The sequence below is a fragment of the Protobothrops mucrosquamatus genome, unplaced genomic scaffold (assembly GCF_001527695.2).
Source record: "Protobothrops mucrosquamatus isolate PMUCROS unplaced genomic scaffold, P.Mucros_1.0 scaffold984, whole genome shotgun sequence".
Classification (NCBI taxonomy): domain Eukaryota; kingdom Metazoa; phylum Chordata; class Lepidosauria; order Squamata; family Viperidae; genus Protobothrops; species Protobothrops mucrosquamatus.
In genome coordinates, this window is record NW_015387224.1 from 36,703 (window position 1) to 52,029 (window position 15,327).

At 37.7% G+C, this 15,327-nt stretch overlaps 1 protein-coding gene across 2 annotated transcripts; it reads right to left on the reverse strand.

Moving 5' to 3' along the window:
* Nucleotides 1–591: 591 nt before the first annotated feature.
* Nucleotides 592–14,954, reverse strand: ACTR1A (actin related protein 1A). Of its 2 annotated transcripts, XM_015819769.1 has the most exons (11): nucleotides 14,867–14,954; nucleotides 11,865–11,929; nucleotides 11,039–11,114; nucleotides 10,464–10,589; nucleotides 9,503–9,627; nucleotides 8,738–8,954; nucleotides 6,523–6,615; nucleotides 5,278–5,452; nucleotides 4,520–4,581; nucleotides 1,667–1,707; nucleotides 592–779 (listed from the first exon to the last, which is right to left on the reverse strand). In XM_015819769.1, the coding sequence occupies exons 1-11, from the start codon at nucleotides 14,912–14,914 to the stop codon at nucleotides 677–679; spliced, it is 1,131 nt and encodes a 376-aa protein (XP_015675255.1). In that variant the 5' UTR covers nucleotides 14,915–14,954; the 3' UTR covers nucleotides 592–676. The 2 variants fall into 2 exon arrangements, with proteins under 2 accessions (XP_015675255.1, XP_015675254.1); XM_015819768.1 differs by lacking the exons at nucleotides 592–779; nucleotides 1,667–1,707 and having other exon boundaries at nucleotides 4,198–4,581.
* Nucleotides 14,955–15,327: the final 373 nt, after the last annotated feature.

Consider the following 15,327-nt stretch of genomic DNA (forward strand, 5'->3'; position numbering starts at 1 on the left):
GAACTTACTTGTTTAGGAAAAGAGAGAGGGTACAGAGGAAGAACAGAACGGGCCATCAAACACATTTTGGAATCATCTTCCTTTAGTTAAATGACAGCTGCTTTATTATAGGCTGACAAAACCAATTGTCTAGAAAAGAACAAAGGAGAGCTTTCTGATCTAGGCCATGCATTATAAACTAGTTCCTAAAATTAACTGCTCCAACTATCATATCGTGATTCTGATTCACACACACCAGCCTAAGAATATACATACATGTACACAGCAGTAAATGGAGTTTAACAGTTAAGAATGTGCTTATTCTCTTTTCTGCATATGTTAGGGAAAAAAAGGGGGGGGAGGAAAGCTCTGAATTAACCATCTGAAAAATGTCCACTGAGCATGGAAATAACTATCATTTTCTGTGCTCAGTTTCCACCTTGTCAGCCTATCTGAATTTGATCAAATATTAGTTGACATATTCTATTTCCATCTTATTATTCACTTTTATATTACCCAAAATTTCGTCTGAGATATAATAGGGTTTCCTTCCTTTCCCTTTGGCTCTGTCAAAGTCCAGGGTGTGCTGGCACCCATCTATCCATTCATGCACACACAAACAGAGAATTCCTTGGAGATTCAGAAGAGAGTTGAGAATAAGAACAAACATCTAAAGAGACCCCTGGATTTGCTTGAGTTAGAAGGTTTTTCGGTGGATTGCCCAGGAACTGTCTTCCTCATATTCTTTCTTGGAAATCCACATTTTCTTAAATGTGTCAAGTGAAGCCAGGATGGAGCCTCTGTAGAGGAACAAGCACAGGAGTTAGATGCAAGACTATCAGGAACATTTTAACTCTTTCTAAAAATACCATAGTTATTAAGCTGTTAATGAAAACTAAAGGATGTCTGGAGTTTTCTTTTCAAAAGTGGCAACAAAATAATTAGCACTTGACTTATCTAAATCTATCTATCTATCTATCTATCTATCTATCTATCTATCATCTATACTACTACTACTACTACTACTACTACTACTACTACTACTACTATTACTATCCTGAATCAATTCAATGTAGAAATAGAGCTTTTTTTTTACTGAAGATTGACTGGCCAAAGTCAACTAGCTGACTTCTAAGTCAAAGCAAGGATTGGAATCTGGATCTTCCAGCACCTTAACCACTATACATTAGCAATCACACTGTCTCTAAATAAAGTGCACATATGCTGGGAGCATTCAGTTCATATGGCAACAGTGAGTTCCAGTTAGCCCATTGAGATTTTAATAAGTAAACTTGCTCTCTGGAATTTGTTTAATATCTTTTGCAATGCAAAGTCATGCAGGACTTTATCTAAACACAAGTCAGTGCAGGCAGTGTTTTCTTACTGCGTGCGAAAATACATAATAGAACACCACTTTTGCCCATTTAGGAGAATAAATATAGGTCCTACTAGAGCTTCCCAGTCTCTTCATTTTAGCATATCATTATTAAAAAGTTTGTTTCAAACGTCCCTAAAGAGCCTTCACATTATTTAACTGCAGTAATTTGTTGTATATCATACGGAGTAAAAGACTCTAGTTCAGAGTTTCTTAGCTTTAAATGAATCACTTTTTATTTTAAGGAAGTGTGTGAATCCATGTAAAGGCAAGTAAAACTACAATTTCTGCTGCAGGAGATGTTGTACATACCCAATCCATGTAGAATATAGTCTCTCTTGAGGAGCAGATATCTAGTGATTAAAATAAAAAGTGAGGAAGATTTAGAAGAAGACGTTTATTGTCCAGACACCAAACTTACAAAGCTCTTCTATTGTGGGCTATTGGATTTTTTTTCTAACAGTCTCAACCAACCAAATGATTTGAAAGTCAGAAAGGTACATATGACTGTGGTTGACAATTCGTTAAAATGACTCTTTGAAGTCTAGAGTTGTGTTTACCTGACACACTGAACCATAAATCACCTTTATATTTTGGCCTACTACGTTTATTAACATAGCCCCTAATGTTAATTTATGATTAAGTAGGCCATCTAAATCCTGAAAATTCATAAACCATAGGTTAGTTAATCATAGGTAACTACATTATACAACCATAGTAATTTATGTCTCTCCAAATTAATTTACCACTCTAAGCAACTCCAAGGATCTTGAGAGCTACAGTTCAGCAACATATGAGGGCCACAGTAATCATATCACGTTGATCATGTTTCACTGGAGGGGCACTACCAGCCACGGCAATAATGAAGAGCTGGTAAGTAGATTGGCTCTTTGATAATTCCACTTTGGACAAGGAAAAGACTTAAGATTGTCCCCAAGTGCTAAAGACAGTTATCCCTCACAAGGAGACGACAAGACAGCGGTCTCAGGCAGGTTTAGAGCTCTAATAGGCAAAGGAATAGCCATCTTGCTCAAACTGCAGTTGGTGCCTTTGAAAAGACACCAAGTTTGCATACTTTGTTTTAATCACTTTCAGGAATTGCTTGTCAACTGCTTTTCAGCTATTGGGAACCATTAGATTGACAAGTTTTACAACTCTGAATGAGTTTCCATCAATTGTTAGCTAAGCACATTTAAAGTAAAGTTTGAGAACTTAAAACAATTTTTTAATAAACGGCAAAAAGGGTGATTAAAACTTTGATTTTAGAAAGTTACAAACAACCTGAGGGTCCAGATAAATCTAAAATAAGATTTTGGAATTAATTATAAAGAATTCTTCCAGTAAAAAAATGCGTTTGTTTTGCATGGGGTTTTGTTTTTTTAAAAAACCAAAATAAAATAAGATTTTTTAAAAATGGGAACTAGAGGGAATTTGAAGGAACTAAAGATTACAATTAAAGGAGAAGACTCAAACTTAACTTATAAATACAGAATGAAGCAAAATATTTTAATATTGGACATAATAAAGGATAATTTTTGAACAATAGATCCAAAGTTAATTTTACCTCTATGGATAGATTGTGTCTAAAATATGTTATGAAACAAATTCTACCTGACAAAATTGACACAGTTAAAAGTGGATTTAAAAATGGCAGAGTACAAGAATGACATGCAAAAGTATGTTACATTGGATATGCAAAGAAACTGGCTAGCATTTTAATGATTAAAAGGGATTAAAAGAAGAAATCAAGAGAATGAGTTGGATAATTTTCCAAACTCTGTCCACAGTTAAGAGTTCCATCCTGACTGGCTCAAGGTTGACTCAGCCTTCCATTCTTCTGAGGTCAATAAAATGAGGACACAATTGGAGGGGCAATATACTGACATTTATAAACTGCTCAGAATGATGTAAAGCACTATGGAGCGGTATGTAATTGTAAGCGCTATTGCTATGTTTGAGAAAAAGGCTTGTTAAGGTTTTGAAGAATCTTGTGAAAAGGGATAAAGAAAAAGTTAAAAGAAAGAAAAAGGTTTATTACACTTGAAGGGATTAACTCTACTTTTACTTGGAAGTAAGAAGAAGGATAATACTAATACTAATGCTAGAGTTGGAAGGGACCTTGGAGGTCATCTAGTCCAACTCCCTGCTCAGGCAGGAAACCCTTTACCATTTCAGACAAATGGTTGTCCAGTCTCTTCTTAAAAACTTCCAGCGTTGGAGCATTCACAACTTCTGAAGGCAGGTTGTTCCACTGATTAATTGTTCTGTCAGGAAATTTCTCCTTAGTTCTAGGTTGCTTCTCTCTTTGGTTAGTTTTCATCCATTGCTTCCTGTTCTGCCTTCAGATCCTTTGGAGAATAGCTTGACTCCCTCTTCTCTGTGGCAAGCCCTGAGATATTGGAACACTGCTATCATGTCATCCCTAGACATTAAACTAGACATACCCAATTCCAGCGACCATTCTCTATATGTTTTAGATGCCAGTCCCCTAAAATTGGTTTATTTGATCAAGGGTAAAATAGATATGTTGTTATATCTGGCAACCCTTAATAGACTTTTGCTAACATCAGGACTGAAATGACATTTTTATGGATTTGTTTATAGATAAGAAATGGGATATGGGAAGAAGAGATCATTTGACGTATTTTAAGAGAAGGTGATAAGTTATTAAAATTGTTTATACTTGTTATGATGAAGATAGCAAGCCACTTCTGCATATATTTCTTTTCTTTTTCTTTACTATATTTTTATTTTTTCTTTTATATTTTCTTTATTTCGTGTATCTTCTGCTCTTTTATTTTGTCTTTTTAGTTTGTATTAGTTTTTATTGTTGTAAACATAATTGTTAATAAAATTACCATTAAAAAAGAACATGTTCTGGTGAAATCTGAGTAGATTCTAGTTAAAACAGAGTATGACAGGGTTCTTAAGTCCTTTCATGTGAGGATTATATAGTCACGACATGTCACCCTATTGATTACTAGGGTCGATTCTGCTGATCAGGCTGGTGTCCCCTTCCTCCTTCACTGCTCCGTGTGCATCCCTCCCGAAGCTGTGCAATTGGTGGAAAAGAATAACCATCCAAATAGGAGTGTACTGATCTTCAGGCAAGTGTATACAGTAGTTGTGCTCCCCTGTTACAACCTCCAAACAAGCTCTACATACCCTGATTTTGACATCTTTAGGGGCCAGTTTCTTTACTTCACTCAGAAGCCTATCACCAAAACCTATTAAATATAAGCAATAATTTGAGTTAACAACCTAGGATACTCTAAAGTAATCTATGTTTCCTGAAAACAAATCTAGAATCAACCAATCACTGAAACAACATCTACATCTTTTTTTCTCTATAATAAAGTAATATATGAAGTGTGTTAATACATAAACTATACTAGGGGTCCCCAACCCCCTGGCCGTGGATCGGTACTGATCCGTGGCCCATTGGCAACCAGACTGCGCAAGCGGAGGGCAGGCGCACAAAGCTTCATTTGCGCACGAGACCATCCCTTCTTCCTCGCTGCTGCCGCTACTGCTGCTGCCAATCCATGGAGGCAGAAAGGTTGGGGACCGTTGAACTATACAGATCAGATAAATGATAGAATAGGAAAAATCATTTAAGCACACAAAAACTGTATTTCATTAATATTAAAAAAAGAGACATATTAAGAAATGCTATGACTATTTTCCCAGAAATAATATGTGAATCTAGCTTGCTGACCTTCAGTTCCTCCAACAGGGCTGGAAGAAGATTTTTCTGGGAAATTTTTTTGCCTATTTCCAGGAAAAGAATTATATGGAGTGCTGCCAATATTTACTTCCAAGGAGCTAATATTATTTTCAACAATATCAAACAAGATAAGGAGACTAAACTTATTTTAAGTTAAGTTCAAACCACATAAAGTCAAATAAGCATCAGAAGGAACCTTTGAAAAGCGTTGAGCCTCCAGAGAGCACAATGTTAGAAAAGAGAGTTCGCCTTAAGTCCATATCAGACTTTTGAATTGCAAAAACCAGAACTTCATGCAATCCCTCACATTCTTCTCCAATCAGATCTGGACGGAACAGTAATTCAGGAGCCCTGAATCGGGCAGGACCAATCTGCAAAGAGAACAAGAATATCAGCATTCTGGATGGTATATAAGAAATCTTATTTCCTAGACTGAAAAACTGTATCACATGAATATTCTTATGGTCATACAAAGTCTTTCTTCCCATCCCACTAGTCTAATCTAAAAGGACCCTTGAACAGAACTTGAAGTGCAGAGACAAGGACACCCCCCTTCAGTACTATGGTGATGAACTGATATGCTTATAAATTACTCTTTTTTAAGATTCTAAAGTAGGACTTAAGCCAGTGGTTCTCAACCTTTTTAATGCCGCGACCCCCAACCGGTCGTAAGTCGAGGACTAAACCGGTCATAAGTCGAGAACTAAACCGGTCGTAAGTTGAGGACTAAACCGGTCGTAAGTCAAGGACTACCCAACCGGTCGTAAGTCGAGGACTTTCCCTGCCTGGGAGCACCGCGCATGCGTGGTTCCGCCCCCTGTGCTGGCCGAGGCGTAGCTGGCAAGCGGCAGAGACGGAGCAGGCCGACCACCAGCTGGCCCAGCCCAAGGGAGGTAAGGCACCCGCCGGAAAAGGGGAAAAAAATGGCAGACAGCCTTGCTTGGCGACCCCCGTGAAATGGTCGATCGACCCCAAATGGGGTCGCGACCCATAGGTTGAGAACCGCTGACTTAAGCAATCTGATGCTATCCAAATGTTTTGGACAACTTTAACAATATGTCAACTTTTTCATTGACTCATTGACAGGTCAGGTGAGAACTGAAATTCAAAACATTTGAAAACTGATAGATTTCACATTTTGTTCTACAGCAGTTTTGAGTAAACAAAACTAAAAAAAAGCTCTTATTGTAAATACAATCTTACTAAGATTGTGTCAGATGACTGAGACTAGAAGTAGCAATCATACCAATCCAGTGAGATAAAAAGGAGAAAAGGAAGGAATGACAACTCAAAATAAACAAAGAGATGATTAAAAGATGAATGAACTTAAGACAAGACCACTCATATCCTAGAATCCTGAAGGAGCCTGCAGGCATCACTTCAGGGCCTCTTTCCATAATTTCTTTAAGAAATATTTAAATTATGTGAAGTTTTAACAAACCTCAATGGTGCTTCCATCAGGAAGGTAATATTGAGCTTTTTCAGTTTCTAGAGTTTCATCCTTCTGAGGGTTTATTGACAAATAGCAAGCCCGCTGTGGAGGAATGACAAGCAAAGATAATAATCATCAACATTCAAACAAGCAGCCTGTGGTAAGACAATTCTCACTCAGATGCTCCAGATGCACTGTCATTCAATAGCTTTTTGCCTTTTAGTACTGTTTTTATTCCCATTTCTAAATGCAAGGCGCCTCACCATCCAAATGTCATAAAATTCTTAACCATTTAGTGATTAAAAATGAAAAATTCTAGAAAATTTATTAAGAACCAGTAGTTCTACAAACAAAATCCGTGATAACAAAGCTTTCCAATAGCATGTTGCTTTTGCATAAGACATTATTTTGGGGAATACAGATGAATTTATAAGATGGCGTTTTCAGCATAAATAGCCTCATTCAACAATGATACAAAGGTCATAGAAGAGCTTTTACAGTATTTATTTGACTTACTACACTCAACAGCAATTCTGTAGTAAAACACTATATGATCTTTCCAGCTGATCACGTAGTAGATGGTAGCCCAGCTTTAAATATTAGCTGAGGTTTAAAGATTATGTAAAGAGAGACCATTGTTCATGAGTTAAGCCACTTTTCTCAACCTGGAGATGGTCACTGAGAACTGGAAGATATCAAGCTGAAGAAGCTGGAACAAGCCCATACATTATGATTATAATAAGGTACACAAGCCACTCAGAATATGCCATTAAAATGGTATATTGGTATATTTTGAGTGTCTCATGTACATTGTTGCAGTAATTATGTAAGATAAACTAGCTCTATTATCAAAGGTGAGTTGCTCAAGTGACTAAAGAAATTATATTTTTAGTGGTACTACTTCAGTTGTAGAATTCACTCTTTAGGGAGGCTTATCTGACACCCATTTTGTTATAATTTTAAGACAGATAAGGCTTCTGCAATTTTCCAAGTATTGTTTTCCCTCTTCCTTTATCTGAAATTTCAACTTTTTGTGGTGTTCTACATTGTTTTAATTTTTTTAACATTGGGAGCCACCTGGGAAGGACAACTTGTAAATATTAAGTAACTAGAGTTTCTATGTTTTAAACACAGAGGTTAAGAAGTAATGTTTTTCTAGAATGACCTAGTAGCTTCATTATGGAACAGAAATTGGAATGAAGTAATTGTTTTCCACTCACTTTCTCAAGTATCATGCTATAACATAATCATTGACTGTTATAGTTAAACTGAGTTTTTACGCCAAAGTTGAAGTATCTATTAATAAGAATTAGGCACATCTACTTTATTATCCTTGGCTTTTGTAGAGCTCAGAAATCCTTCTACATAAGGAAAGTTTATAATCAGAAGGGCCAAGATTCGTGGATATACTATAACTAGTAGCTTTCCCAAAAAAGACCAGGGAAACAGCTTTGCCCAACTTTGATTTTTCTTGCTAAGATGTTCCTATTGCTTCTCTAGTAAGCAAATTCTGCATTCCTGACCCAATGGTTAAACAGACAGTGAAATCTTGCATATCAGCCATAAATTTACTGATCTACCAGTGGCAAATAAAGTCCTTGACTTCATGCAAAATACAATGTAAATTGGTCCCAAAGATGAGTATTGTTGATATGCTGTAGGTTTTTAAATTTGCAACTTTTCTTGTAATTGGATTAGACAGTAATTTGAAAGGATCATGTAACGGAATACAACCATTTTAGAAAGTGGTATTTATGGAAATGTCTGAAAGATTTCCCTGTTTTACCTTTTTAACAAAAGAAAAAAACTCCCATATACATGCAAAAAGCCAGGGTAAGAATATTCTGTTTATTTTTCAGATGTGGTAGCTTTCTAAGCACCAAAGATTTCTGTCAAGGGGATTAATTTTAAAAACTGCAACCTTGTGTCTAGTATATGAATGAGCACAGTTAAGACTGTAATCATACAACTTCTCTGAACATACTGTTTGGATTGAGATTAAAGTAGAATTAAGAGACGATGGCCTTCAAGAGCCAAAAGAAAGCAGTTCTGCACCATAGATGCAATTTAAACAGACTTGTTTCCCCATCTTTTCTTGTAATCTGGATAGACATTAGCAAATGCTATGACATATATCAGCTGTAACTGCTCAATCCACCCTCCTCTGCTCAGTACCTTAAAACAGAAGAGACCCCAGAATCAAAAACAAAGGGCATCCATGCACCTCTTTTATGGTTTTGACGATCTCAAATTCAGATGATGTATGGAAGTCATAGCCTTCCTTCCGGAGATAGAGACGAAGAAAACGAGAGACATCGCGGCCAGCTATGTCAATTCGCATAATGGAGTGGGGCATTGCAAAACCTTCATAAATAGGTACTGCATGGGTGACCCCATCCCCAGAGTCCAACACCACCCCTGTAGTTCGTCCTGTTGCATAACTACAGAAAAGAAAAAATCAACGGTATTTGATGGATAATCTGTAACACTTCCAAGACAGCAATTCCCCCATCATAATTCTATTCTAATATACCTAGAAATAACTAAACAACAATCTTTATGAAAGAAAATCGGTGACAATAATTGATGTATTACTGATGTAATACTGATGTAATAATACATAAATTATAATCAAATTAAAGCAGAGGAAAGTTAAAATTTTAAATCCACTGTGAAAGTGAGGCATTGGAACAAAATCCCCAGAGTTTATACAGAAGCAGCAGTAAAAATCCACTCTTTATATGTACTAACAGAGTGGATTTTTACTGCTGTTTCTGTATTTGTAATATGGGTTAAAATCTCTTAATTATCAAAGCAGACACCTTTGAGGAAATCTTTAGAAAAAATCCAGATGCAATGAACAAAGATCTACTTGTGTATCCATGTGGAAAATCTCCTTGCATTCCATATACAAAGTAATACAATGAATTGCAGAATTTATTTTCTCTTCCAGGTTGAGCTTAAAAAAAGGAGTAGGTAAGATACTTACAGGCTAAGCACAGCTTGCATAGAGATGAACAGAGCTGGCACATTGAAAGTCTCAAAGAAAACCTCAGCTGCTCGTTCACGGTTCTTACGAGGATTCAGTGGTGCTTCCGTCAAGAGCACAGGATGCTAGTGATTAGGAACACAAGGGACTCAGCTAGCCAGAACTCTATGACTCTATGACTTGTTATAGTAGAGAGAGGAATTACTATGTTGAAAGGCCATGCTCTGCATCCCCTCATATGTTAAATCAGCAAATGTTAATCCACTTTTGTTAAATGGCTGAAGTCACACATCAGAAAGCAATAGTACTTAGACTTATATACCACCTCATAGTGCTTTACAGCCCTAAGCATTTTACAGAGTCAGCCTATTGCCCCCAACAATCTTGCTCCTCATTTTACTGACCTTGGAAGGATGGAAGGCTGAGTGAACCTTGAGCTGGTGAGAATCGAACTGCTGGCAGTTGGCAGAATTAGCCTGCAATACTACATTCTAACCTCTGTGCCACTACAGAACATCTTATGGTTGTTTGGTTCTGACTCAGTGCAATGCACACTTTCAGCCATGACATACTCAATAAACTACTGCTTAGTCCCTGTATGAATCTAGCCAATAACCCAAATCAGGCTAAGCCAAAATAAATTGGTACATATTCTTACATATTACCTATTCTCACATTAAGTCAAAATAAAGCAAACCACATTACTGCTTGGCACTATGTGTATAAGACTTCAGGTCAGATATGACTATACATCCTTACTCTTCCTGAAATTCATTCCTACATTCAGAAATAAGCTAACAGCAGAAGCTTCACTCATAGAAACTTATACGCCTGCATAATTTTCTAGACATGGAAGAACAGAATAAAAAATGCTAACAGAGTTGGCATTGAGATTAAAAAGCAGATACAGGTTTTTCTCTTATTTGGTGCTCCGGGACTTAGAGAAAGAAAGGTAGCTCACTTCTTCAGAGAATGTCTGGAGTTGATCTTTTGAATACACATACTGCCAAATGCGCTCCATATCATTCCAGTCCTTCACTATTCCATGTTCCATTGGGTACCGTATAGAAAGAAGACCTCTATGTTCCTTAATAAAATTAAAGAGACAAGACAACCAATCAGTCAGAGGAGATATATAAACATACATTGACTTGCTGATAAAAAGATTCCCACAAATAACTACTAAATTTACAATGGAAATCACACTTGTAACATAACTGAAGAAATATATTCATCATGCAACAAACCTTTATTTTATAACAGCAACTGTGTAGATATGTACGCATCCATAATGCATATCTTTTCTTATGTATAGATAAGACATATGTTTGTTACTTTAATCCATTTGAGTTCGTTCAGGAAACCTCTAATTTAAACCTAAGCAAATGGCTGGAACCCCATCTGTTTATCAGGATGAACATATGAACTATAAATATCGGACTCTGTTTAGATAAAAAGCATAGGCTGTTTCTTAGTTTCTGGTGACCCTAAAAAAAAAAAAATACAGTTTCAGTCAAATCAACATAGTGATCTTACCTCTGCTTTTGGGCCAATGAAAATGTCACCTTCCAAAGCTCCAGCCATAACTCGGACATGCTTTGGTCTGCCAACACTGAAATAAGTATCGCAAAAAGAAAAAATGGATCCATGAGTTCAAAAATTTACTTATGAGAGACCATTCCAGAATCATTAGATTAAGGTGCTGCAACCTGAACTGAGTGGTTGAGTTTAATATCATAGGATGATTTATTTTAACCATGGTTATTGAATAAGCATAATGCACACCTCACATTAATTCATAAATCATGATCTACAAATGAGAGTCAATAGTTCATACTACACAACCAATATCAAATATCTCTGAAATCCAACATAGGATTAATGAAAAAACTAATTTGTTTTGTTTCTTATAATAAGCTAAAGTAAATATCCTTAAAATTCCAAATCTATTTCTGAGCCCCCCCCCAAGCCCTCAGTATTAAGGGATTCTGCATCCTATAGGCCAGGCATGTCAAACTCACGACATCACATGACGCCACGCGACGTATCGGAGCTTTTTCGCCATTGCAGGCAATGGGGTGGGCGCAGCTCCGGTATGATGAAACCGGCCCGTGGGCCGGCAGTTTGACACCCCTGCTACAGGCCATGGAATAGCCACGCCCAACCCAGCTCCAGGAAGGGGAAAAAGTTGTGATATGTTGTAACATGTCACATGACGTGGCGAGTTTGACACCCCTGGCCTAATGCATAGTGTGTTCAATTGCCAGAGCCAGCATAGGTTAAAAGTCTCAGTCTACTCAATGCAGAAAATGTTCATAGTAGGAAATTATAGAACACCAGCTAAAATTATGAGGATACTTACTAATTTGGAAAACAGTACTTAGGTATTTGATCACCTGCAAAGCCAGCTTTAATCATGCCAGAACCCTGTTGGGATAAAAAACAAAGATCATCAAATGAAATGAAATAATTATTCATGAGTATCTTGGCTCCAAATCTATGCCTATCAACATAAAAAAAAAATAACTGTCCAAATTTAGCACCAGTGGCCTTGTTGAGCCCCTTCAATGAAAACTTCGCCCAATAAATTCCATTATTAAAACTGTATGACTTGTTATTGAATTTATGTGACCACTAGATGGAGCACATCCCGTTACCATACTTAGGAAGCCTCAGACCACCCAAGAAGAATTCCTTTGTGTGGGACAAAAGGTTTTAGAACTAGATAGTAAGACAGAAGATCTTTTCCTCAAGAGAAGTACAAAAAACAAGAAAGATCCAGTGAACAGCACTAAATCACATCACCCTAATAACTTACAGAACACTGAAGCATCCTCCCCTCTGTATATATCTTTAGGAATTTAAAAAAGTAATATGCCAGACACAGCTCGGTTCAGACAACAAACTTGCAAGGTTGAAATCGTGTTGGCTAATTTGGGACTCAGTGGCAATATTTGCAGAACATGTTAAAACTTTAGTTTAGTGCATAAATAATGTTTAATTTAACTGTGGATAAGCATGCTATGTGAATGTAGCTTTGCAAGTAATAAAATCTCAGGTGAGTCAAACTTGACTCCTGGTGAATTTATGCACATGTTCGTATACCCTTTGTAAGCAATAATAGATAAATTATTTGCAATTACCTTCTTCTAACATTTTTTAAATTTTTATTTTTTTTAAATTGCCTATGATGAGTTAATTTATAGCAAACCTTGAATAATAAAAAATAACCTACCATGTTGTGCAAACAAGTCTTTAAAATACAGTTCTAACGGCTGTGCACAACAAAATCAAATATCTTTATTAAGCTTTTACAATTAAAAATACAGTAAAAGGAAGCTTTAACACAACAGTTGTTAGGGAAGGGGGGGAAATAGTGGGAGAATAAAACAGCATATCTAATTAAACATTTTTGCACAGTTGTGTGAACTTGGTAAAAAAAAATTGGTGGCCTTATTTGTAAATGTAGGGTTACTGTCCCTTAAAGAGTAATAAAGTTTACTTGCATGGCCCTCATATTTGGAAATGATTGGTGCAATCAAAGCATGTTTTGGGGTTTTGAAGAAGGGGCATTGCATTGTATGAGAATGTGGGTGATTTTCTACCCTTCTAGAATCACAAGGACAATAATGTGAATAAGGGATCCCATGAAATCTTCCCTCAAGTGTGACTGGCTCAAAAAAGGCCCATCTATTTTTGCTTAGTATTAAAACTGTTGAATTATCCAGCAACAGAGGCCTTGTGACTATCTAACAAATGGCAATGGTGTTAGGTGCAGAACAAAAGGATTCTAACAATCTTCCTGAAACTAAAGAAAGGTGGAAACAGATGAACTTTTACAGGGAAGAAATCCACCTCATCACAGAAAAAGCTCTGTTCCATATTCCCAACTACCTAGCCTCTTTCTACCTAATTAGCACACAGAAGAATCCCTGAATCACATCATATAACAAAACTACAGGCATGTTCTTCTAGAAGGCAGCAATTTTTTCTATGACTTGGTTGTAAACCATGTGGAGATTTATAGGTAAAAATCACTATTTTGAATTGTACCAAGAAACAAAAGTTGGGCAGTGAGTTCCAGAAAGAATTTTTGAACATAACATGGAAATCTGATTCATCAGATTTACTATGATGAATATTAATTACCAATTACTAAAACCCATCTTCCAGGATTCAAAGATGTATGCATCACAGTAGTGTATATTTAAAAAAATATTCAGGAGAAACACTTTGGATCCTCCACAAGCACAGCACTTGTTTGCTAGTATTTACTAAACTAATCCTTCATTTGAGGGGTCCTTGGCGCTCTCTGAGCTTGGTTGTTTTCTTGCAGACATTTCATTACCCAAACTAGGTAACATCATCAGTGGTAGTCTAGACTAGCTACCAATATTTCCCTTTATTGACTCGTCATTTCTCAGGCTTTTGCATCAGCTTGGAAAAAAATGCAACATTTAACAATCATATTAACTAATGAGCTGATTCTTAATGCAGCATTGTCGTTTTCTGGGTCACAAAGAAATCTGAAAAACGACAGAAAAGAAGGCTGGGCGGGATCTAGGAAACGTTTCCTCACTGCACTCCTCCTGCAAGCCCTGTTTTACAAAAAGAGCAGCGCGGGCAATTATACGCAGCAGCAAAAATACACATGGGGAAAATGGAGGAGAGCTAGGCAATGTTCGGGGCCCAACTACCTAAGCCAGTGTTTCTCAACCTTGACAATTTTAAGGCATGTGGACTTCAACTCCCAGAATTCCACAGCCAGCATTGCTGGCTGTGGAATTCTGGGAGTTGAAGTCCACATGCCTTAAAATTGTCAAGGTTGAGAAACACTGAGTCCTAAGCCATTCTCTCGCACACTTTGACAGGACCAGCCGGTCAGAACCAAACAGCACCTTAAAGGTCAAAAAGAACGAATACTGTTGCCAACGCGCCAATAATCGCGCATGAACTCCGAAAAGGAGGAGGAGCAAATCTACATCGCGAAACGCGAATCGATGACGCTCAACGAGAATGAGCAAAGGGGGCCAATCAGAGAGCGAGGAGCTCAACAGGGCGTGAATTACCTGCTCCGTTGTTCTTCAGGCTGCGCCGTTCTACCATTGAATGGCAAAGGCATCGACCAACGAGAACTTGGGCCTGGGTCATCGAGACGGAGAAAAGAGCCCAACTTCGGTTGGAAATGGCGAGGGACAGAAGACTGCCCGGAGACGGGGCGGGGGGGGGAGGGAGAGCAGAAAATCACCGGCTAACAGATCCGCTCACTGGTTTCTATGAGGAGCAAAAAAAACCTCCGTGCCAATCGCAGCGCCCCCCCCTCCCCCCTTCTCACAGAGCAGACACAATCACGCTCGGACTCACGTTGTCAATCACCACCGGCTGATTCGCGATCACATCGTAGGACTCCATGGCGAGCGCCTATGCGCCGCCGGCGACACCCACCTCGGTTACTGCCAAGCAAGCGACAGCTCAGGGAGCAGAGCGCATGCTCAGAGCAAAGGCAAAGCTTGCCGGGAAAGCGAGTTTCTATGGAAATAACTACCGTCTCTGGAGTTTACGCCAGGAAACAGGAATTTTTTTTTCATGAATGGGTGAATGAATGAATAATACTATTTATTTGTCCTAGTAAGTTATCGTGGAGTACCGATTTGCAAAACTATTTTTGCCCTGGAGAGGAATGAGAGGTATTTATAATCAATGAAGAAATCTAAGATTTTTGATACCGACATACTGCGTACAACTTTAAAAAACCTCCGTAACACACATATTGAATGCTGTATGTGTTGATGCAGATATACTGTATACAATATATTAGGGTTCTC

Excerpts from the sequence above, each read along its gene's own strand:
- ACTR1A (XM_015819768.1), bottom strand. The coding sequence starts at position 14,914 with ATGGAGTCCTACGATGTGATCGCGAATCAGCCGGTGGTGATTGACAAC. Across the intron at positions 10,590-11,038 it reads TCATTGGCCCAAAAGCAGAG|GAACATAGAGGTCTTCTTTC; the intron begins GTAAGATCACTA and ends AATTTTATTAAG. Across the intron at positions 8,955-9,502 it reads ATGCAAGCTGTGCTTAGCCT|TTATGCAACAGGACGAACTA; the intron begins GTAAGTATCTTA and ends TCTTTTCTGTAG.